Source organism: Heliangelus exortis, chromosome 7 (genome assembly GCF_036169615.1).
Source record: "Heliangelus exortis chromosome 7, bHelExo1.hap1, whole genome shotgun sequence".
NCBI classification, from domain to species: domain Eukaryota; kingdom Metazoa; phylum Chordata; class Aves; order Apodiformes; family Trochilidae; genus Heliangelus; species Heliangelus exortis.
In genome coordinates this window covers 34780941-34807057 of record NC_092428.1, presented here as the reverse complement: position 1 = coordinate 34807057, position 26117 = coordinate 34780941, and the positions used below count along the sequence as shown (strand labels likewise).

The 26117-nt window shown below is 39.3% G+C and overlaps 1 protein-coding gene across 3 annotated transcripts in view; it reads right to left on the bottom strand.

The window, feature by feature from the left end:
- Positions 1-26117, bottom strand: part of INPP5A (inositol polyphosphate-5-phosphatase A) — a 157875-nt gene that overhangs the window by 15527 nt on the left and 116231 nt on the right. For all 3 annotated transcript variants that reach the window (XM_071749726.1, XM_071749725.1, XM_071749724.1), the window contains exons 10-12: positions 11842-11937; positions 11431-11505; positions 380-453 (exon numbers count right to left, since the gene is read on the bottom strand). In XM_071749726.1, coding sequence (XP_071605827.1) covers positions 380-453; positions 11431-11505; positions 11842-11937 — 245 coding nt within the window. The remainder of the gene's footprint in view (positions 1-379; positions 454-11430; positions 11506-11841; positions 11938-26117) is intronic.

The following is a 26117-nucleotide window of genomic DNA, read 5'->3' as shown; positions in this document are numbered from 1 at the left end:
AGCAGCCATAAACACTGGGATCAGCTGAATCCAAAGGGTGAGCTGCTGAGCACTATGGCACTCAGACTGCACCATATATATATAATTACTATAATATATAATATATATTATAATTTATATTATATATTATATTATATTATATTATATTATATTATATTATATTATATTATATTATATTATATTATATTATATTATATTATATAGTTTGTGCAGGGAGGGAGGGCACATGGGAAGACTAAACAGTTATGACAGGAACCAAGATCATTATCATTCCTTCAATGTATTCCTTCAATGTATGGGAACATGCACAATTGACCTACAGTGCTAGTAACAATTATGCTTTAGATAGATAGTTAAATAAACTATATATGAGTCTTACCTGGGAGGAAATGAGATGTCCAGTTCATACAATTTGTCTTTAAAGACTGACAGCTCTCTGTCAAATTCTAAAAGCTACAAAAGATAAAAATAAAAGCATTCACTCTTAAATGCTGAGCCACGGCAATCTAAAAAAGCCACATTATATACAATGAAATAACCAGACTTTTATTACACAGGTTGAGGTATATCCCTGGTACCCTGATTTATAAAACAAAGTGCAAAACATTCAGTGCTATTTCGACACATTAACCATTAATTGAGAAAAGTTTTCAAAATATTCCTTTTCATCTCAGTGAAACACAACACTGGTGCTTTGCAGCAGTGATCTATATGTACACTTACTTTTTCAAGATCGCTAAATTATTTCAAATTTTATTAGCTATCTTTTCAAAGATAAGCCAAACTAGCATTAAAAGTACAGCAAATTGATATGCTGACCAGCCCACAAAAATGCCATCAAAAGTGATACTGCTTTATACTATCTTTAGCTCAGATACGAAGGCACAATAAACACAAGGATGTGCACACCACTCTTCCTAAGCAAAGACAAGCAGTGTTTTTGTACACCTATTTTGGGTGGTCACATCAGACAGCAGAAAGAGGGACATGACAATAGGTAAAATGTGTTCCCAGGAAGCAGCCAAGATATGGTACTAGAAGCAGGCATTTAACAGAGATGTTTGTAAGTCTAGATTTAATGTCCTGTATAAATAAAATATTGCCAAATTTGTTTTCCCCCAGACCCCTATAGAGAAAAAAAATAGCTGCTGCCTGTTGTTCATAAACACAAATGTGCTCATAGCAAGTCAATGACAATCACCCGGATTACACCAAGAATTGTTCTGATGGACATAAAAGACCTTATATCAGAACCATGGCTGGTGTGAAGCCTGACGTCCGAGCGAACTAGCGAGTTAAAAGACAAAAAGCTCATCATCTGCACTGTTACTGGCTGTCGCTCTCAGTGCCAGTTTCTATTTTGACAAGATGTCACCCAACATGTCCTGCATGATGGTGCCATGTTTGCCCAATCTTCATTAATCATGTCCCATCTCACAGCTGTGCTGATACCATTGTATGAATGGCAGAGGTTCCCAAATAAATTAGATTGTGTCCCTTTTTCCCCTCTGCCACCTCATAAATCATTCCTGAAACTTGCAATTAGCAGCTACTTGTACACATTAATTATCTCTGTGAAAAGCAGCTACCTGAACCACCTGCACTCCTGATTAGCTGCCTCTCTACGGCCCACCTGGCCTGCCTCAGCTTCTTGCTGTGCTGCTTTATGTGCCCACTTCTACATCAGAATGCCAAATAACAGGCAACTTTCCCTGTTTGAGTGCATCTGACACCAAACCCCATGAGGATATGCTGGAAAAGGTTTTGCAATATTAATAACTGCAGAAAAATTTTACATGTTTTAAAATCTGACCAAAAGCCTAAGTTTCCAAGGTAATTGGCTAAATTTATAAACATCTGTGTGGAAACCTATGGTATGTTTCAAATAATATGCTCAATCCTAAAAATGTTTGGATGATTCACCCACTATTCCTACTGAAGCAATCCCATACCTCAGGAAAAAATGGTCCATCATGCATATTTCCAGACTGTGGTCCTGTACTTCAGTATGTAGACAGATGTGTGACAACAATATGTAAGTACTAACTGGCTATGCAAACAAATGTTATCATACTTTCCTGCTCCTCCTGCCTCCACCTTAGAGATATTATCTGCCCAACATGAATCTAGCACAGGAAAGAAATCTACCATCGCCAGTAAAAATTTTTCTTTGAAATGTATGTCGATGCAGTGCAAATACATTTTTCCTACTGTTGATAAATCAACAGATCAGAGAAGGAAAGTGGAAGCATCAGTAGGAAGAGGGCTATTTCTGGAGTGTGAAAACTGCGTGGACTGAATAAAAGAACAATGCTCCATAGAACACAATGGTATAAATTACTCATGGGCATTCCAAGGGCTGGCAATGTTAAATGGCTGCATTGTCCTCTCACACCAATTCACACTTTCAAAAATTTATACATTCAGATTGTTCTTGCTACGATGATATTTGCAAACTAAATGAAGGCTGGGGTTTAGGGGACTAAGCATTCAGATGTGCATTATTATCCAAGGAAGTTTCTCATGTTTATTTGCTGCAGTTGCTTGTTAAGTTGTGTTTGTGCTATGCAGATGAGCTGCGGACACTGGTGATGAGAGGACAGAAAACAGGAACAACACTGTATTGTCTGCCTACCAGTTCCTAAAGTTCCCCCAGGCAGAGGGACATCTTTAACCTGAAATGACAAAGCCAAAACCTCAATATGACCCAGCTGGATGTCAAAGTCCAACCAGGTGCCTAGAACAAATATTTAGGGAAAGCTCCTTGCAGTCGGTTCATCCTCACTTGTAAAACAGTGAAATATTTTCACTGGATGATTTGCACAAACCTTTATTTTGTGCTCTATTTTAAATAAGTCTTCAATTTTAACAAATTATTTATTTTTTCCCTAGAAAAAATAGGTGACTATGTTACAGCATCTGTAACCTTCTGCTCAAATGTATCCACAAACTGTGCAAACAGTCTTCCGCTCATTCTTAGGAAGAGCAATGACAAGCTACCCGTGTGTTCAGGACTGCCCAATGTAAGCCCACCTAACAGGTTTTCTTTATTTACCTGGTAGTATTTACCACTGCAGACAGTGGAGAAGGTAATGATGAAAACTTGGAACTGTGCATTTTGAGGAAACTCCAGTGTTTCAGTAAAAGGGCATGAGGGCATGTTTTAACTTTTTTTTTTTTTTTCTTTTAATTAAAAAGCCCTTGAGTTCTCATTTAAGCCCTAAAATGCAAGACTATTGGTGAAAAACCAAGGCATTCACTAGGTCATGTCACAAATGGTTCAAAATCTCACTTTCCTTCAGCAGAACTTAGGAAGAGAAGGAATGGGACCTCACACAGGCATAATTTAATTGTATCTGCTCAATGACAGGTACACAGGTATCTGGAGCTTCTTGGAACTACAGAAAGGAATGAAAATTAGTACAGACCAGATGATACTGAGGAGCAGTCAGAATTTCACAAGGTAATGTAATTTTTAAAGAATGTAGCACTGTATTTAAAAAAAGACACCTGGAACATACTCTATTCATGGAAACTTCCAGCACATATTGCTCACTTATTTCCATAATGTGCACTAAACAGCATTGCGAATAATGTCATGGCTGTAACAATAAACATGAGTATGTCTGTCACTCTGTATGCCTTAAAGATGAAAAATAACAAGTTCAAAACTAAAAATCAATATATTGTTCTATTTAATTTACTTATTTTAAGAACATCTGTAAGAACCAAATCTTTAAGGTGTTACATGAAACACTGGGGTAATTTGAGCAATTACAAAGATTTTAAGATGCTGTGGCTGGAAGTTAAATCCAGAACTGTTTGTCACTGGTGGTTCAGAAGACTGTTTTTTTCCCCCAACTCAATTTCACCAATGTATTTATACTTAACTGAGAGCAAGGATGATGCAGGGCCTATGGTTTACCTGCTGTAACCACTGACCTGCTGATACTGTGTCAAGATATTTGCTGTACGTGCCCAGTGACCAGCCCAATACAAATGTTTGATTAACATCTTCCAGATGAAAATACCACCCATATATGAGTAATGTCTCTGTAGTGGTGCACAGGGGTAAGACATGTGGCACGTGCAGGAAGGCAGAGAGACTCATCTGCTGCCCTGTGACTGAGAAATACTTCATAGGGCAGAGTATGATGTTTAAAAACAGGTACAACTTACTGACAGTATTTTGTAGCCTGAAGTCATCTATTTCCCTTTAGTAAACTTCATGATTTTTTTTAGCTTGTATGCTCGAGCTCTCACTGACCTGAAGGGAAACTATCAGTGAAGTTCCCCACAAGAACTGAAGAATGACTGTGTTTGCTGAAAAGGGTATTCCTATCTAGTTTGAGTGGAATTAAGAAGCATTTAGGACTGTTGCCAGTATCTGTTGCAGTGCCCATCCCCTCCTAAGGGAATCATCAAGGGAACTGTGTGACCTGTAAAAGCTTCTGAAGACACTTTGTGTTTTTTCCTCCCTTCTTCTTGCCAGCACTATGCTGTTCAAGTGCATTTACCTGCAAGGCTGAAGGAGGAGGCACTGCCCGATGATGGACACCCTCTGCAGGACCTGGGTCCTCTCCCTGAAAGCAGGGGCAGCAGGGCTGGATGGAGGGCTCAGCACCCCCAGTCCTTCCCCTGGGGCTGGAGCTGGGGAGGCCGCGCCCGGTTTCTGCAGCTCCTGGGCCCTGTGTGGAGAATCAGGCTGTGCTCTGCCCAAAGGTAACAGTCACCTGGAATACTGCACTTTGGTATTATGCAGCTTGGCAGCGATGAAAGGACTCTAGTGGTGTTTAGCTGGTTGTAAAAATGAAGGTAACTTTGCTTGCTCCAAGTGACAAGGTGCTGTTCAAAGGTCAATGTCCACTGCTGTGGTGCAATGGGCCACCATGCCTACAACCACACATGAACAAACCCTTTAAAACAGGGCAACTTAATTCAGTCATTGGAGTAGAACAACGGCAATTACTCATCAAGACCTACAGACCAAAGTCAGATCATTGGTAGATCAGAAGGTGATATTAGCAGCATTTATCAAATCCATCTGCAGGGCCCACCAGAGAATTCACAGCTGTGAGAGGGAAATGAAGTTTCACACCAAAACCAGGAGATGAGCATACAGAAATTACCTTAGAGAATTAAAATATGTAGACACTGGGCACTGGAACCTCCTTTGCCAGCCTTATATAGCAAAAAAATCTTTTTCAAGAGGCTTTGGAAATACAGGAATGTTATCCAGCTTTCCAGTCAAATGAAAATATTTAGAAACTGATTCAGCAGACTTCAAATGCTGGGGTCTGTGAAAATGCTGACCCCTCCTATTTATCCATGAAGATGTCATACACAACTCCACTCCGGACTTATTTTAAAGGTACTGGTTTTCTTAGCTATGGCTTTGTAAAATGAGCCATTACACAATTTTAAAATCTTACTGTTCTTTCACAAAGCCATTCTTTAAAATTATGTTTTGCAGAAAAAAGACAAAATTACTGAATACGTGCGTATCATTTACACTGCATTTGTATATTGCTACATTTCTGGATATTTCTGTGAATCAGTTTATACATCCTTAAGAGCAGTGCTATCAAATCATAAACTCCTACATAAATGAGGCTATAGGGCACACAGAGAAACTGCACCAAATATACTTTTCCAAGCATTAGAAGAGTTAGGCAGTGGCAATATAAGACTGTGAGCAGTGAAGGCTCCCTGTGCCTGGACTAATTGAGAAAATTTTTTATTTCAGTGGAAGCTCCCCAAGGACAATGCTGTTTTGTTCTTGTTTTGACAAGTCCTCTCTCTCTCTCAGAGGACACTCCAATGGTGGACATGAACATTTTCTGATAAGTATTCCAACTTTTTCAGAAAACTGCTCTGGAAAATGCATTTAAGTATTTCTGCTAAAGAAACAGTTAGGTTGCTTAAAATGTCTAGAAAGAATCACACTTTCTCTTGATGTCTACTGATCACTAGAGTAATTACTGGGGACCACTACTGGCTCTGTCTCATTAGAGCTTGCCTTGGGGTATTTCTCATTCTGAAAGATACTTGGTGCCTCATGATGTTTGTTGGTCCTGTAGTACATGCACACACCTGAACATTGATTTGGATCAAACCTTTCCCTTACATTTTTCCAGAGGAGGCTGTAGCCCTTCGAGACATTTCACGTGCTTGGATTTTGCATATATAATCTCTCAAATTGCCCGGTGTGGGTCATTTCAATCCAAGTCCACAGACTTCAGGCTGAAACCACTATAATGGATAAGCTGGGATTTAAACTCCCTGCAGGCAGCTCCCCAGGGCTCAGTCACCCTCTGATCTGTAACATGAAGCAGAGAACCCAGATCCTACCCTGCAGTATTTTTGTTATGTGGAAAAAAAAATAATCAGAATCCTGCTGTACTACTGAGGTCATTAGTTCTCAACAAGCAGACTAAAGTAGACATAAAATATAAACTAGTTAGTTAAGAAGTAAAATGCACAGGATCAGGTTAACTGCAGACTCTCATACATGCAGCAGCAGTTACCCGGGTGCATCAACATTCTGCTGACAACAAAAGTGTCTGTCACATTGCACAGGCTCCTTGCCAAGCATTGCTCTGCAGAAGCAAACAACATCCCATCCGACCAAGAGGCCCAACATCTGAAATGCAGCTCAACAGCTTCCAAACACAGGGACTACAGCTCCTGTCATCCTGCACTCCATCCTGATTTCTCCAAGGAATGTTCCTTGCTCATTAGTACATCAATGCCACGTGAAAGCAATGAGGAGCCCTTGGCCAGCACCAGTTCTCAGTGACTTTACTGGCTGTCCTGGTCTGAATGACTCCTGTCTTCAAATGCTAAAATTGGATTTTGGCACCCATTCTCCCAGGGCTCCTGTACTTGCCTTGATGGAAAAAAACTGATTCTGCAAAAGTGCATTTAAGCAAATTGCTCTTTTCAAAACTTCATGGTTCTTATCTTGTGATATGAGAAAACTCTACACCAGAACAACTAAGTTATTTGGAACACGAAGTGGCAATAAGGAGCTAACCCAGCACACATCTGGATTGACTTCTGCTTGCAATCTGACTTAACATTTACATTTGCTACTGAGAACAACTCATTGATAATATTTCCTATCTCTGTCATTTTCACTTTGCAGTTTATCCAATGGCATATCAAGAAACCACTAACTTAAGCAAATGCAATTCCAAGCACAGGAATGCTGGTTTTGAGTAAAGGAATAGAGGATGAAGCTATTTATGAAAATTAGGCATCTCAGATGACCATCTTAAATAAAAGAGGCAGTTTCTCCTAGGATGCGTAGTATTTCCTTTTGACCAGTCCTAGGTAACAGTTTTCCGAAGCAATCAATTTCCTTCCTCTATCCTAATTTGCCCTTATACATCAAATTCAAGATTTTATCTGGACAGGGGCTGGTTGGCTCAGTGGATAAACCTCTGCCTTTTCACCTCTGGGATCATGGTTCAAGTCAAACCCTGATGAAATGCACTTGATCGTCCTAATCTAGTTCTTAGTGGACAGTATTCTCATTATCTTTAAAAGGGTCAAAGCGAAGGCTGTTGAGAAGAGTGCATTGTGCTATATCTTATCTGTTGATTAATACATTTTCAGTGATGCCAGCTCCTTAGCCTTCGTGAGCACACATATTTTCACAAAAAGCTTAATAAAGGTCCCTCATGGACTAAACCTTTCTTCTCAAGTTGCATCTAATTTTAGGATTTCCTGGGAATATGAAAAAAATTGTAAAAATAAATTACTTGTAATTTAAAAGTATGTTTGCCTGAATTATTTGTAATAACACCTGTAAGTTAATTAGAATTGTAATAGATCACTTTGAATTATTACTTGGCACAGGGAAAACAACATCTTTGTAACTTCATTAATTTTTAAAGCACATTATAATTCTCTTCTCATACCATACCAGTTGAAGCTAAACAGACACACTGGATAATGGGAATCTACCCTCAAAGGATGTTCAAAACTGTTCAAAACATAGAAGATAAATAAAAACTGCTCTCTGAAGAAGTTCACACTTTGTTCCATGCAGAAAAGGGACTTCTAGGACTGCTGAAGGACCACTGGGGCAGCAACGTGAAGCTTTTTGTTTTTTTTTTTTAGCATCATAATAACTATTAAATAAGAAATGGAACCAATTCCATCTCATAGACATTTGTGCTGGAGATAGATTATTGGGCTTTACTGAGTATCCAACTGGAATTAGTTTCAGAATGAATGCCAGTAATGATAACAGAGTGCTCCAAGTCATCTGATCACCAGAAGCCCCCTCAGTCTAACCTGTTCTGGTGACCGACTGCCAAGGGACACGTCCCCATGAGAGCCCAAGGGCAGCAGAGGACAGGAGGCGGCAGGGATGAGCAGAGGAGCCAGCACAGATACCTAACCAGCCACCAATTTTCATGAACATCAATGTTCAAAAGAGATTACAGTTTTAGTAGGAACAGTATCAGGTTAAACTCTTAAGATAAGTAATTAACTGATTACTTTCATTACACAGTTGTGGTCAAATTCTTATGGACAGCACATTAGTTTCTATCTGGACTGATTTGTTAATATGGTTCATGTGAAGGACAGGAATGTATGCACCATTTCTCATTTCTGACTGTTGTTAAAGATTATAAAGCAATTCGTAATGATTAAATCATTACTCTGTAATCATTAAGAGTTTTTATATTATTATATATTTATTTAAGTGATTACTGAAAAAAACAGCATTAAGCTGTGGTACTTTTGATTATTTTTTCATTAAATAAGCTTTTGATTGTTTTGAAATTAACAGGGAACTTGCAAATGCAAGATACTTCGGGGAAAAAATAATTATAGCCTGATCTATCATAAATGCTTAAAGAATTTCAAAAGAAAGATGGCAAAAGTGTAGATCTATTCGAGAATGTGGGTGGATGAGAAGCAGCAACACACAAGGGACATAGTTGTAGTTACAGGAGTTACACACTGGCCCATCTGATGCACTACAACCTTGATGTACGATTCAGAACATATGAATTAAATATTAAGACAGTTGTGCATTACTGCTAAAGCTATTTTCAAGTGGGTTTTCTCTTTTTTTCTATCCCTACAGAGAATGATAAATCTGGGTGTTCCTTTCTGAAGTAAAATGATACAGAATGGTCACTGCACTTCAAGATAACAAATATAGGTAACTGCTAAGCTAACTTTTTAAATAAGCTACAAGAAGGTCTGGATAAGATACACATCAATTTGGAAAAATCAGACCTGACAAATTACTGTATGCATTTCAAACTGAATTTCTTTTTAACAATATCAGATTTTTCATAAAGCCCACTCATTTTTAGAAATGCATCTTAGTATTCTTTTTGTTGATTACAATGTAAAAAAGAAGGAATAACTGTGTATGGACAATGATAAAGTAGCCTGTTGATAATAAATATTTGTCAGGTCTTGTCACATCTGAACACATTCCAATGTTACTGAAGAGACACCACACTGATAAAAAAGATACCCTTAGAAAAATCAATGGATTTTGAGCTACAGCGTTGCTAAACACACAGAAAACATCTTTATCCAACAGCCACAGTGCTGAGAAAATTCCCAAGCCTTGCATTGGTACAGCTAAGGAAAATTTAATCTTCCCAAATACTCATCAGGGCACTCCATCCTGCAGACCTGACAGCCCCACTTATAATTAATTATACAATTTCGATGGGTATATCGACTACACAAAGCTATAAATCATAGAAAAAGTCAATAGGCATGGACACATTCAATCATGTCCCGACCAATGATTACTACTCTTAAAATACAATAATTATTTTCAGGAGCCAGCTTGAATTAAATTTCTGTCAGGATGGTACAAGACCAGCAGTTGATGAAGGATGCGATGGATTTTTTGGGTTGAATTCGGCACACAGACATTTATCCTTTTAGATAGGTAGTTTGTTTTTAGTGATCATGGTGCTGCGTGTTTAACTAGACCATGAAGATTAGATTATCTCCAATGGCTCATTATATCGTTTATCTTTCCTTCCATGTTTGATCTGGAAGATTTCCCACTTCTTGATGCATGAATGAAATAACTGCTGATTTTGAAAAGGAATGTGCTTAAGTGGGATTCTGCCTGTGCCTCCGCACACCCACGTATGTGAAGTCAAAACAGCCCTCATCTAAAATGCCACTAGGATTTGGTAAACAGCAGCAACAAGAATAGCTGCAGAAATATACTGGGGAAAATTGGAAATGCCCATTTGAGTGATTTTTTAAAAAGCTAAAAAAAATTATAATAGTAACATATGTAGAGGAAAATCTGGGACAGGAATGGGATTAGTATGGAGACAGCAATTGGGATTAATGTTATTACTTCCACTTAAATGTCTCCAAACATTCTGAAAAACATCAGTGAAATAAATGTTATGCATTTCCCAAGGATGTATTCACCTTGTAAATCTGAAGAAAAACAATCCCTAAACACAGTAGCTGTGTTTTAAGATGTGTTGCCTGGACAGGTACTTCTGGTGGTGAGCATGGCAGATATGCTGTGAGGAGGGACAGCATTCCCAGCCAACAGGATGTGTGTCAACAGATTCTGAAGTATTATCTCTTCTGACATCAGTGAAGTTGGGCCAACTTCCACAAGCAGAGGGTCTGGCCCTTGGAATGCACATTCATGCTCCCACATGCAATATGCACATTTCTCATTTTTATCTCTGTTCAACTCTTTTTTTTTTTTCTTTTTGAATGCTTAATGTTTTACCTTAGATACATAGCTCCTAGAATCTCAGTTGAAATTGAGAAAGCTGGAAGCAATGATACAGAGATTTTCCAAAATTAAGTGGTTACATTTTGAAATAAAATTACCTTAAAGTAGATACAAAGCCATTCTCCACAGAAAAACTGTAGTCCTCATCACTACACTCATGCTCCCTTCCTGCTTCCTCCTCTTAGGAAACCCTACATGATTGCCTGAACAGTGCCAGTCTGCTGCAGGGTTTGAGCTTTCTATTCTGTTTATTCAGGTTTTCCTATTACTTTGTACACCCAGGAGACCCAGATATTGTATTTTCAGAGCAGCTTTGCGTTACGGGCTTTTCCCAAGTTACCATGGTATACTGTGAAGAGCCATTAAAGAAACAGAATGCTTGAAGACACGTAGACCAGAAAACAGAGAAGAGAAGCAAATTGTCACACATATATACTTTACAATTTTGTCTACGCTAAGGAAGGTAAACAGATGCCAAAGTTAAGAAGCTGCACACAAAATAACTGGCTAAGTGAGGAGGCAATTTGAAGCAATTATTGTGTTAGATGAATTATCTTTTTTCACTTTGTAGACAGGAGGGTTGATAATGATAAACGGCTGGTAGAGAAATACAGTTGGTATGTGAGTTTCCCACTTAGTCCTTCAAAAGTGCATAGCAATGAACTTACCGCAGTGCCATTGTTGTCTCTAAATACATCTTGATTAAAATAATCAAAGAGCTTCTTTTCTAGCTGTAACATAACCTAAAAAAAAAAGAGACGGGAAACATCAGCAGATCTCTTGGACTTGGATACCTAACACACAGCTGTTGGAAGTGACCCTTCAAGAGTCACGCAGCCCTTTAGAACTACATGACATTCCTACGTGTCTGAAGCTCCTTGTCAGCTTGCCCATTTGGTTGACTGGCAATCACTTAAAAAGATCCAATTAACTGAGCATTAGGTGTGACAATCTATATCCCTCCCCTCCCTTCAAATTATCAGTTTGAAACAATTATATTCATGCTTTGTAAGAAAGGAAGTGAACATTCAACAACGTTTATGTTTGCACAGGGGTACAGGAGGCATTAAGTTGTTTACCTTTCGGTCATTATCAGATTCACGAAATATTAGCTTGACTACTTCATTTGTGTCAGCTGCCCGGATAGTCTGCATTGTAGCCTTTGCGCATAGTGTCTAAGAAAAAAACAAGGGGAGAAAGGCAAAATAGTTTATATGCAACACAAGGCCACGTTTCACTGAACTTTATCCATCCGGGTATCTTCGATGCCCACTTGAAAATAGGTCAAAACTGCAAATTTAGCATTTTGCTCATGATGGGTTTAAAACAGTAAGCTGAATCACTGTTCGGAGAGAAACAGGCAGTATTAAGACAGTATCAATCAAATAAGGCAAAATATTAATTAAATTTACTACCGTGCACACAGGTTCTTTCAGAGTTTTGACACTGTATCACAGATCACTTGTAAACATCTGCAAAAGCCATTTCCTACAGCTAAAGACTCCACAGTCCTGCTGGTTTTTGTACTGCATTCTTAAAGCTGGTTACTACATTGGCACTACAGTTCTGCAAGTTGATTCTTGCTTGTGAAAATTTCTGCCTTTTAAATCTATGATTCAAGTATTGCTTCTGACCAACACCGACACAGTCTGACGTTAAGTTTCAGTTTACTCTGGGGAGCAAATTCCATGTGCATCATCCAAAACACAAAAAACTAAGAGAGAACATCGCATCTCCAGATATTTTGCAGACTGGGTGTCTAAAACACATTATAAACCAACACGTTATCAGGCACAGAGGTACCAATTTCTGAGGAAGTGTCAGGCCTTGACTAATTTGCCATTCACCGGGTTGGGGTCCACTTCAATGACAATTGAGGCTGACCTGGAGAATAACATAGATCAGGCTGTTTGCCATAGTACAAAGAAAAAGGAACAAGTTAAGCAATTTTTAAAGGATAACTTGGGTGTGATTCAGTAAAAATAAAAAAATCTCTAAGTAAAAAAATCTAATTTTTTTTTCTTCAAGTCTGTGAACAGGTGCCAATTCCCCATCCTACTGAATAGGTGATGTTCCTTCAAGACAAATTTTTCTTGATTGTTTCCTCCCACCCAAAAGCAGTGTTATGTCTCTAGAGTAGAAACATCTGACTCTGGGTTTTAGCCTAAAAAAACTTGGCACAACCATGGCACCAACATGGCCATAAACATGGGTGAAATCAGTTTTCACTGGAGGAAGAAGTACTGCTCACACAGACACTGACCTAGGGTGTCCTGGGAGAACTCTGTCTGTTCTGCAGGACTTTAAGGTTGTTTTTCTGGAGGGCTTTGGAGGAGAGGAAAGATGGCAGCAGCATCTAGCTCAAGACAGCTCTGTCTTGGGAGTGAGGGGGAGAGGGTCCAGACCATCAGGGAGACTGCACTTTCAGTACTGCTTATTTGGAGCACAGAACTGCTCACTTCTCCCTTGTACCCACCCTCGTCTGCTGGGTCCATTTGGACATGTCATTACTGTAATTTCTACTACCTGTGTCTGTGGGGACACCGGTGAGGTAATCCACCAGCCAGCCATTCCCAACTTGCTCCCTCCCATACTGGCTATTGAAATTCAAAGCACAGATTAGCTAATCAGGTCAAGCCCCCAAAAATAGGGCTTTGGGCTCATGTGTCACAAATCAGTCTGGTTGCCTCTAAACAGCACACCAGATTAGAACAAGCACCCGAACAAACCAAAGCGGAAAACCCGCCACTCTCTAAAGCTGGTTTCTAAAGCCCTAACAAATCGCTCCATCTTTCACTCATTTAAACTTTCCAAATGAGGGTCAATACGGTCCCAGAGCATCCAAATGCTAATGCGCTTAAGTGCGCTTAAGCAGCTTTCCAGGGAGAATGGGCCAAAGAAGGGCTCGAAAAGACAAGGCAGAGTTACTGTCACTGTCAAAAAGTCATTGTAGCTACCCCCAGAGTGGTTGCAATTCAAGAAATTCATGATTTCTGTCTCTTAAAGGCATCTGCTTGAGAAATTTTTTTTTTCCTGAGCTGCTTTATCTCACAACTTCAGGCTGTCTCGGGAAGAAAAAAACCCATGATCGGCTCTTGAGAACCAATACAGAGAAAGGACCCACATACCTTATTGCTTTCAAATTTCACAAGCACAAAAAGTTACCTTATTCACAGACAAAAAGTGATTGGGCAAAGGTTCATTTCTTATACAAGCTGGAGCACTCCTTTTTAACTCCTCCTTTCAATTTCTACAAAGTCGTAGTCACCCAAGCAGAAAACTTTGGGGAACATGTGCCTTCTTAGAAAAGTCTACTTACGAAGGGATTTTTTGTTACTGGCAAAGAAAATCAAACTGCTATGAAAACACACTGCTTCCTTCTGGGTATTCCCTCAAAGGTATTCTTTTCAAACGCAGGAGAGGGGAAATCAGATATCAAAAATCTACCCAAGTTATCTTTTTAAAAAGTTCTTTTCACTTTGGGAAACAAGATTTGGTTAAAGAGTTGCAGAGAGAACCTGCAATTCAGCTTCTGCTTAGCCAACACAGAGGTGTCTTGTTGCCATTTTCACATACAGTGTCCACACAGGTAGATGCACCACATAGTGTTTTTTAAATATTAATTTTTAAATGATCCTTTGCAATAATTTCTGTGTACTGAATTCTCAAACATAGCAATAAATTTTCTGAAAACTGTCTTGGAACAATAAAATGCACCGCTATACAAAGCTAGAAGTGAAGTTTTTTTTACACCAACAAGAGACAAAACTGGAATTTCTTCTAAACTCTGCAGTCATCAGACGTTGAAAACGTTTTGATTTACAGCATAAATACAACCTTCCAAAATACATTTGCTCAGATATATATGTATCTGTAACACAACAAAATGTTTTGCACTGGTTTTCTGCATACTTACAGTAAAAAGGGATGAAGACACAAAACAATTGTGTTATATACATAAAACATACACACACTATATTATATAATTGTTCTGTATACTGCATTTATATGTAAACACCCTAAACAGCTGTGAACTGTACTATTGGTTCCTGCTAGTAGTTCTCTGCTGAAAACTGCAGCTCATTTTTCATTGATTTTGCACTCCAGCTTTCTGAACATGTTTTAGACTCCTGAGTCCACCTCTTGATATGTGAGCTGAGTGATTGCATGCTTGTAATTACTTCAACAATTTTTTTAAAATTAAAAATCCGGTATCCAAGAATAGACTAAAACTTCCCTATTGCCTCTGTCTGATTCTAAAGATGCTTATCACTTCTCCCATTGATTTGAATGCTGTAAAAAGAGCATTCTTTGAACTTTGAATTCTTTTTCTAAAAAAAAAAAAAAAAACAAAGAAAAAAAAGGTAGAATATATTCATTGTTTATTTATAATTAAAAAAGTAGTTCAGCAAAACTTGCAACTGCAATTTCCAGTAAGCCACACAGATTAAACCAGAAGTGTTTGATGGTAAAAGTGCCAAGAAAGAAGTGCAGGGTCTGAAGAATGCTAACATGCTAGCTCCTCCTGACCTCTGAGGAGTTGACAGGATTTCTGGGGTATTTGAAATATACTCGCAGTAAATTTACTGTGTGGAAATAGCAATGTCTTAGAGATGCTACTATGCTCTTAATACTAGTAAGCTTCCAGGAGCAGGAATTTAACTCAGCAATGAGATAAATGTTAGTTGAATAAAGAACAAAATAAAAAATTACTAATGAGAAGCCACCTAATATATCAACATTTGACATCACTTGCTCCTTGAGCACTGCCAGAGGAGCAGGAATAGAGTATCTGGTCAGGACGGAGAGTGAAGCCTCCTGCGCTGCTTACGAGGCACATGTGTGGCCTGTCTTCTGATAGCAATCAATGTAAATTACACGGCACTGTTGCCTGTATTATTTCAGAAGTGATTTAGCTTCCCGGGCAGTTTACAGCAACACCAACTCTAGCAACACCAACACGAGACCTGCGAAAATCTGGCCCAGAAGCTGCCCAAGACCTACCACATAACTCTGCTGGCCACTGCATGACCCCTTCGCTGGTATATGGCAAAGGAGTATTTTGGTTTTATAATACCTCTTTAGGTCGCATCTGTGACAAAAAAAGCTTAGCTCTAGGACCCTATCTTTATGGTCCCAAAGACCTCACATGTCCCTAAAATAAATGATCCCACAAATCTTTGTTGGGCAGGAAAGGTGAAGTTTTCAGACAAAGGGTTCCCAGTCCCCTTTCCAACCTCTCAGTTAAAATTCACTAGCTGATGCTGATAGTAAGTTTCAAATAAGTTCAAGACTTTGATTAGATCTCAATAAGCCCCACCCTACTAGCAGACCTGGAACTTTGTAGCAGTCTGCTGGGAAAATCCCTTCCCTACTCCTGACAATCCGCCAGCATTAAGCACCACTACTTGATATCACGGAGGGTCCTAGTACTGGAAGAATTTTCAAAGGCAATTATTTATTTTCCATAATTACAGGAACTGCTCCTATGGAAATCTTCTGTATATATGTCATCTTGTCCTATAATGTGTGAACCTCTTGAGGTATATTCAGACACTTTTTTATTACTTCCATTATTTTCCTCCTTTGGCCAAGCAGCAATACCAGCTTGAAAAATTCCTTTCTGGAAATCCTCACAGCCCTTGACCTTTTTTTACTTCAGCTTACTAAGCAGAGGACTGTATGTATTGTTGCTGTTAAGCAAAGACTTTGATGAAGCACACAAGATCTGTGATGTAAATCTGTTTCTGTAGAGAAATGTAAAATCCTCTGTTCCCTTCAATTCAGGAGGAATGAAATAAGAGACAGCTTCTCTCCTTATAGCTAAGCTTGTTTTTATCTAACTTTCAGACTAAGAACCTTCTATTAATTTTCATTTTAAAAGCAAAATACTCTGTGAACCCCATCTGCTCCTGCATGCCTTGTGATTGCCTTTGTTTTGAGTGGTAACTTTTGCCTCTTTGCTGATGGTGTTATTGTTTCTGCTACATCAAGACCCAATGGTTTCTTACAGCTGCATGTAATGAAAGATGGGAGCAGTAGCATAAAGTAGCAAAAATGTAAGCCAATACCTAGCAAAATTCTTTGGTGCTATCTGACTCATTTCCAAAAGTGGACACTGCAGGGTTCCACATAACTGGAGTCTGTCAGCTTCGTTCTTGCTCCTGGAACCTGGCTGGGGCCGAGTGTGCTGCCAGCCCAGCTGCTGCAGAGGGCTCTGCACAGACCAGCATTTCCATCTCACCTCAGAACACACTGCAAGCCCGAGAAAGGCTCTCACACAGTGTTCTATTCCACCAACTAGCACTGCCAGAAAGAGTGAAGTCAGGAGTTTACTTCTAAATTAATGGCAGTTTTGTAGAGAACTAGTGGCATGGCGTGTCTCAAGGCTCAGCCTCTGAAGAGTGTGAACCCTTTGCTTCCAAGAAGTAGATTTACAGGTGTCACACGTGATGCAACACTTAAGACACTGGTCAACAGTATTTTTTCCACTTGACTACTATTGAGCTTATGCTCAGACATGGAAATTGGAGTTGACTCTTAAGACATGAAGTGCTGGGTGACTCTGAAATCAAACCACAAATCCACCTAAAATCTGTATGATTTTAGCCTGACATTAGCTACTTTTAGGGTTTTAACCAACCTACTTTTAACCAACCACAAAGTAAGAAGTATACAGAAGTTCAATTTTTTTTTTCTTCCTATCATGAATAACAGCAGCATTAACTAGGCCCTTAAACAAAGAGGGAATTTATGACCTGGAAAGAGAAGTGATGGCATGAGGTATGAGTAGGTTCTGGCTGCCAGCTCCTTGGGCCGATGCTCTTGCTAAGTCTAAGCACAATTGAGAGATGGATGTGTGCGCTCCACCTCCATCAAATGACCACACAACTCACGGCAAAGTGGGAGAGATTTAATACTCTTCCACTGTTCCCATCTATGGGAAAAACACCTTTCTCCTAGGTTAACTCCACATTTTAAGGAAGCAAATGTGACAGGAAAATAATTTCCAGTTCACTACATCTGGTTTCCTGACAAGTTTTCCAAATGGGAAGTTAAATTCACTGTGTTTATAGCTGGAATGTGCTGTAGAGCATTATGGTGCAACTAAAACTTGGCTGATGAGGTGATGCCTTACTGATGCAACACGTGAATGATTTCCTGACTGCATTTTTTCCCTTTCTCTGTTTGCCCAGTCTGCCTGACTTGACTCTTTCTTCTTGCCATCTCTCATTCATTTCTCATCCAGGTACTCCCTGTCTGGTTCCACATCATTTGCTCCTTTATTCACTTTTGAAATGGAATATGAGCCCAGCAGCCTGTAAGTTCAAATAATCCTTTTCTAGCTAGTTATGTTCAAATAAGCTCCGAGAACGAAGAGGTGGGATTGCTATGCTGTCCTCCTCTCTAAGCAGTTGGCTGCAGCAGCACTTTCACAGGGCAGAGAAGTTGGGCTGTGGGGCTGTGGCAGGTCCCCATGCCCTCTGGCTGGCTTATGCTTCTTGAACAAGGTGCAAACCATCACAGAGTCCAGCTAGCATAAGAAACACTTATTTACACATTACTATAAATGCTTTTCAGGTAAGATGAATGAAAGATGTCTTTGCAACGCACCATGCAAGGGGTGGACCCAAGATCTACTATATTCTTCCTGATAAGTGGTAAGGCGGATTGGCAGATCAGTATATGTATAACACACACATACCCCAACATATAAAACGACTGGTAACACATGAAAACCACTTGTGGGGTAGAACAGTTGACATGGGGAGCAGGAAATAGGGCACCATGTTCTACTCACTGCCTCACTGTCCTGGCGAGGCAGCTTTGCATCCTCCCTGGTGTGGTTTCTGATGGTATCAGATTGCAGGGTTTGTGCATTGCAGCAATACTCAAAGCTCCTCCAGGACACCCTGGTGTGGTTTCTGATGGCAGAAGGATGAAGGGTTTATGTGTTGCAGCAATGTTCAGAACTTGTCTAGGACACCGCCTCCAGTGAGTAGGTCCAGAGCTTGGCTGCTGATAAGCAACAGATCACAATGCAGCCTTTGACCGACCTGTTACACAGCTGATCAGAGAGAGGCGGATTTTGAGGAACAGTCACTTCACACCCCTGGCTGGGATCAGGGGGGATTTAACCCAAAGATGAATGCCTATCCCAGCTCCTCTGACACCACCATGTTTTACTCCGCTGGGAGGGCAGAAAGCAGTGCCAGAAACGCAGCCTCCATGGTCCTCTTGCTTGTATGGACCAAAGATCCATCTGTAGGACATGGAGTCCCAATTGGGCTGACAACCAGAAGGCATATTCCACAGAGCTTCTGAAACACAGATGACTTCCTTTTTTTTTGTCCTTAAAGCAAACCAGGGTTCAAATATGCTGAGAAATGCAGAGAGCTCCCAGTTACACAATGAGGAGGAAAAAAATGCAAGTTCACAAGTGTTAATGCAACCTCATTTTAAAGCTAACAGCTGTGGACTAGTTAGCTGTATCTTTAAGTGCTGTAAAATTCATTTGTCACTTGATCGAAAGCCAACAGGCTGCAAATCTCCCAAGGCCCTCTTGTGCTGAATAGTGACAGGAGTATTCTGTTCCACCGTAAGAAAACATTTGTGTGCGTCTCTGTCCGGAGTCATACATGCTACTTTAACTCATCTGCCTCCCCATTCTCTGCAGCCCAGGAGGACAAATTGCTCACTGTGGCTCCCTTTCAGAGGCAGTACAGCGCGCAAAGAATCATGACTGAGCAGAAACACAAGAAACAGGCACATAAAAATTCATCACTTTGGCCTCCTGACCTCTTGCCACTGGGTTTGGCAAACCCTGTCTCAAAAAGTAGCACCAAGGGAGAGCTAAGCAGACTGGATGAGTGAAATTACTGACAAAAAATATCTTGGACACAGGAAAACCCCACCAGATGCTTCATTGTCTTTGCAGAGAAGTGGTGCTGAAAAGGGGGTGATCTACCACATGGCATATTGGGTGGAATAAGTAGTGCCATTGTTTCAGAGCAGCTCTGTCACTTTACTGACTGCAATACAAAGAGGTGTAAAGCAAGATTTAATCCTGACTTTTTAGTCAGCAGATTAAAACCAATCATGCCAGATGTCCACAAGACTGTTTAACATACAGAAAGCTTTTTCATACTCTACAAAAAGGTGAAAGCTGTAATAACTTCTTCTTTATTTCCTCTAGAGAGGCCTTTTTCACTCACTTTTAGTTGGAAAAAAAGGGAGATGTTGTAATGGATTTTAAGATGTGCTATTAATTTTTGCTCTAGTCTTTGCTCTTTTCCCTTTTGAGACAAAGCTAAACAAAGTAAATACTTTTACCCATCCAAAATCAGATAAGTAAGCCAAAGAAAACTTCTGGTGTAAGAAGTTGTGTTTTCAAAACAGTAAGGACAGAAATGGACATGATCAGCAGTATTCACAACAGAATATAAAATTGCTCTTGCAGTGTGCAACAGAAACCCAACAGGACCAGGGCGGCAGTGCTGGCCCCGGCCTGGCAGCCTGAGGGGACAGGACAGGAGCAGGGACACACTGCCAGGGGATGTCACCTCCACTGAAGTGGGACCCAGGAACCCAATCCAGGTCATCAGAAGCTACAAGCAGCTCTGAAATATGACTGCTGATAAGTGATACTCTAACTTAAAAATACTCCCTCAGTGCCCTTACTCCAACTCATCTACTTCACAGTGTTTTCTTAATATGCTGCTTTCTTCTTCTTCTATTGATAAACATATAAATACTCTATAAAAATATTACCACAAATGATATAAATTCAATAATTTCTATACTTTAAAAACACATTTAATATTTTTCTGTTGCATTATGAAAGCACTAAAAAGAATTTGCTTATTAGTGTCCCCTCCTGAATTTCCATAGGCAGAAATGTCACTAAATTAAATGAAAAACAGAATGTATAATTTCTCATATTAAATTGCAAATAATTCATGCACTGAAGAAAAATAATTTACTTAATCTTTGCAAGAAAAAAAGAGACACTCCTTTAAAGGAATGTACTTAAAATTTCAGTATTATTCCAGTATTAGGCTGTTTGTATCATGTATATAACTTACTAATTCAGAAACTAAATAGCAGCATGATAACCCCTTGCTTGGTATCCCTTATCTATCAGTTGCCTGTGGATTAAAAAAAAACAACCTATCGATCTCATTTGGTTTCTTGCCATGGACTTCAAAGCTCCTAAAATAAAAGTAATCTTCTTACTGAATCACCGACCTAAAACAGTACTATAAAAAACATTTTCTTCATTTTATGTCTAGTCAAGTCTTAAAATGAAAACAGTTAAGATCACAGGATATACAAGCTAGCAAGACATTGCTTTAGTTATTCTGACACTAAGTTAAGGACAGACAAAACTTTTAACCATCTTTTTAGTATTTTCAGATAAACAGATGTAGCCTCTTACTACCGTTACTGAAGCTATGAGATGATGCTCTATCCATCTATCCAAATCAGCTGTACATGTAACTGCAGATGTTCCTCCCTCCTGCGACCAACTGAACTATTTTGCATCCTTTAAAACTTGGGCGTCACTTCTGGAATTGATACAAGACGAAAGGATAAGCATGTTTTGGTTAATCACGATTTACAGCCCTATACACCAGAGCCACACTTACAAGACCAGTGCTGCGATCTCTTCCTGGAAAACATATTTCATTCTATTAATTAAACTGCACTATTTGCCTATCATTACCATCCTTACTGTGTTCTTGTACCATATGAGTAATTTTGGACAGGTAGACACTGTCACTAATGCTTCTCTTTTCCAAAGTGTAGTGTGATAACTGAAAGGTGTAACACACTTGATTTAAATCTTCAGGCATATCATTCCCATCCTGAAGAGACAGGGGCTAGCACCATAACGAAGATGATGGTATTTTCTTTCTAACAAAGTCCAACTGGAGAGTGTCAAGCTATCTAAGAGGAAACAATCAGCTAAATGTAAATCTGACTAGATTTCTGCCAGCTAAACACTTACTTCACCACTACTTAATTCCACTCTGGAATTTGCACAAGTTAAAAATTATAATTCTATTCCCTACTTCTGAATTTCTTCAAGGAAGTCTTGTGGGTGGCCTTCAAGATACATTTTACCAATTTTTCATGCCCATCCCTCGAAATGTGACCCTGCTCCTGTGCTTTTATCTCTCTGACAACTTCACACAGGAAAACATGCAGCCCCTCTGATAGCATGAAATCGGAAACAATAGCCTCTGGAAACAAAAGGAAGTAGGGAGGCAGGGTACAGTCCAGGTCCTGGGTGATTTTAGGCACAAAGAGATGTTCATAGGACCTGATACCCTGAGCAAGCTGAAAGAAAAAGCCTGTAAAAGAAATGGACCTTAAAAATAACATATCACACAGCCTTAAATAAAGGCAAAGCGATATGGCTTTCAACGATAAATCTGAGCAAAGAAAACCAAAGTGGCACCATGAATTTCAATGATGCATTTTTCTTTTTCAATGAACTCTACAGCTCATTTTGAAATCTACAAATTGCTCAACTCTCAACTTAGTTTACAAGTCTCCCATATCCATTAGAAGGTTACAATACATGCATTTCTTGTTTCATGCAACTAATCACCATCGCTGGGAACACCCAGTGAAGCCCTGAAATATAGGCTAATGCTATTATTTTAAAAGCTCCTGATAGCTCAACAAAGAGGAATACGCTGAAAGAATCTTGATTGGAAAAAATCTTAAGACTAGCTGTTGGAACAAATTATGTTCAATCTCCTCTTTTCATGTGCATTATTTCAGATTCAAAAAGCCCTACGTAAAGAATCTATGAAGCGCTGTCCTGAATTGGGCCCGGATTCTATTTCACAAAAGCCAAAATGCACCATTTACAAATGAAACAAAGTGTAGAATCACTTCCCCGACTGAAGTTTCTGCTTTTGTGATTAAAACTCTCTTCCTCTTTCTTGAAGAGCCTGCCATCCAAAAGGCCCTGTGCCATGCTCCAATGCACAAAATACATGTATTCATCACAGGAGAAAAAAACCCTGGAAAATTTGGCACAAAGGCGAGTGCATAGCTTAAGTTCTATTTAGGATAGCCCTCACTTGAACTCTGCACATTTGCATAGATTTTACCTATTGATTGTCTCTATCAGGAATACAGTAGGTAACTAAAAGAAATGTTTCATCAACAGTTTGCAGTCAGATGCAGATTTATTGTGTTAATTACCAGTATCAATGAGATGCATATGGTAAAAAAATAAAGAAGTGGTATCTTCCTTCAGCAGCATGACACTCTGCAGAAATAGTTTTAATGAAAAGAAGGATCTGAGAGAGAAGGTATTTAAGTCTGCTTTGGAAGCTTTAAGAAATTACTAGTCAAAACTCAAGCCAAAAGTGACCACGCATTTGTCCAATCTAATCACACACACCACAGACCACTACATTGCACGATTTTCCACCTGAAATGAAGCAAACACCACCTCTCTTAGTAAAACAGATCTTCAGAAAGACATTAGCTTCAATAAGACATGGGACATTCACCGATTACTCTGGCTGTCACTCTTATTAATCACTTTTGTGCCTAAGTACTCATGCATAGTTTTTCATTAGAAATAGTCTGCTAGTGGCTTCTTTATACTATTTAGACATGAAAGGAATAGGAACTTTGCTGTAAACATAGCAGAATGTGGAAACTGCTGTCTTCTAACAGCAGACTCCTGGGAATTCTTCTCTGAGCTGCTGGCCAGGTCTATTCAAATTAGATTTAAAGGAGGTCTGCAAAAGCCTAGATCAGCAAACCTGATTCTACTTGTGAAAGTAATTCCTCCTTGGCATCCGGAGCTGGCCTGGCATCTTGGTAAAAAGACAAGGTGCCTTACTCTCCTCTCATGACAAACCATGTTTTTTCAACACATGAAGACACCTGATAGATTCCAATATACCAGCTCTGCAGCCACATAAACTTTACAATCTAAAAAAAGCTATGCCTAAAGATGTATTAATTACATACACCATGACACTACCATGGGAGCTGAGGTTGAGCTGCCTGCCTCAACTGACTTCTACTGTTCCAACTGCTAAGGGCAGCTCAGTGCTCCTACACATGCAAACAGCCAAATGAGAAGCCAAGCAACAGTATGATTGCAGTGAACTCATTATGCCATATGATCACTTGGTTACCATTATCATCCAAGCTGGTAATCTCATGACCTTGTTCAAGAATATTTTGGAATTACATGATATTTTTCAATTTATTTCTCACTAGCAACTTTTCCACTAGCTTGCTTGACATTATTGTCAAGCCAATGAGCTTTTATCCCATGAGAACCTTACTTGGTGCTTGCCTCCTTTCTTCCCCTCCAACCTCAGACACAAACCTATCTCTCTTTTAGCATTCTGTAACATTCCAGGCACTACAATTCATTCTAAATCAACAATAAAGACTGTTGGCTACAGATGGACAATTAAAATTGGCTACTCCTAGTAGTTAAAATCTTCCTCCATTACTAATAGGCCACTGCATACTTAATACTCTTCATGTAATAAGCATTTTCTGATTCTTTTACTAAGTAGAGCAGAAATACACACAGAAGACATCTGCTATTTCTGAACACCTGTCTGCCTAACCCCCACAAAAGCTGTACTCCAGCAAACACACCTTGAGCAGCCTTTGTGCACAGACAGGGCTGCAGTCGTGGCCATGGGGACAGTGCACAGAGAGAAGATCTATGCCACTCGACTTCCACCTGCTGCTTCAACAGTCAGGACACACCACCCAAGTGTGTCACAGGTGGATCAAAGCTTTCCTGTTTTTTAAACCCACACAGAAATACATGAAGTTAAAAGGGATTTTCAGCACATTCAAGGCAAACATTAACTCTGAATTCTCTACTACAAGATGAGAACAGAGCTCTCAAACATTTCTCCAGGGTCCAGCATCAACACCCTCATGAAATCCAGCACTCGTTAAAACGGCAAAAACAAAAAGACAAAAAAGAACCCCAAACCTTGCTGTTTTATTCAGTGTAATTTGCAAGTGGGATAATTCTTGAAAGAGTTGTACTTGGTAAGCCTTCAACACCTACTGAAAAGAAATTCTCGTATCTACATAGTGGATACTTACTACTCCTTATCTAACTTTTTGGACTGACTTCAGATACTTCAGAGTGAGAAAATCAAAGCAGACTAGGGTTTAGAATGGTGTTTAAAAATACTTTTTTTTTTTTTGAGGAATGTTAATAACTTAGTATTACTTGAATGTTGCAATACTATCCATAAAATTTTATTTCATCTGTAACTGCACTCCATAAAAGACAACCCCTTTAACTTCTTGGAACTCTGTGCAGGAAATTCAGCTGCCAGCATTAAAGGATTTTAAAATTACCATTACAAAACCACCATAAATTAGCACACAGAGCTGCTCAGTTTAAATACTGTAACATTATAAGCTTCTATTCCAGTTTTACTTAGTTCTAGAAAACTATAAAAGGCAGGAACAGAGTTAATGGTAACAGCCTACCCACAGTCTTCTGTATCTTCCCAATGCACATTCAAAGCTGAAGAAAATCTGTGAAACTAACTGGCAAAAATTCAAAACAGTCAAAACAGTGGCTGTAAAGAAATCATAAGCAAAAATAATCCTTCTTTTCAACAGTTACAAGTTTTCAACCAGAAATTCGACAACAAGGAATCAGTGCAAGCTATTTGCTAAAGCACACACAACATGCAATGCCAGGCAACTGTTCAAGACCTCCCCAGACCCAAACTACAATAGAATTACAGCCTTAATTTTATCTATGATTTTGTTGTTTGTCATTGTTTCTTAGAGTTACTCTGCTGTCAATATTTGAAGAAGAGAATCCTGTTTTAATACCGATTTCTTAAAGACTTTGAATCACTGTCTCCATAATGCATATATTTTAAGGCAAGTGCATGCAAAAGGTGGAGGTAAAACTGCTTACTGAATTTAATCAATACAAGACATCAGATTGGCAACTATCATCTAGTATTAATTTTTTATAATGTAAAAGACCTGCTAAGCAGAAAAAAATCAACGCACAAATTTACAATCCACTTTACAAATTTACAAACCACTTTGGCAATCTCCAATTTAAATCTCTGGTATACTCTGCACCTTTGGCTTGCTTATGTTCTGTTGCTGTCATTCAAGCATTCAGCTCATACTTGACTTTACTTCAAAGCTGGTAATGATGGGTTGCACAGTGCCACCTTCTCCAATATTTCTACGGTTGAAGGGCGGAGAATATAAGCAGTGGAGTTACAGTCTGGAGCTGTTTCTGCTTAGGGGCTAAGCTGCAGGGACTTCTTGACTGAGAAAACCCCAAACAAGAGTGAAGGGG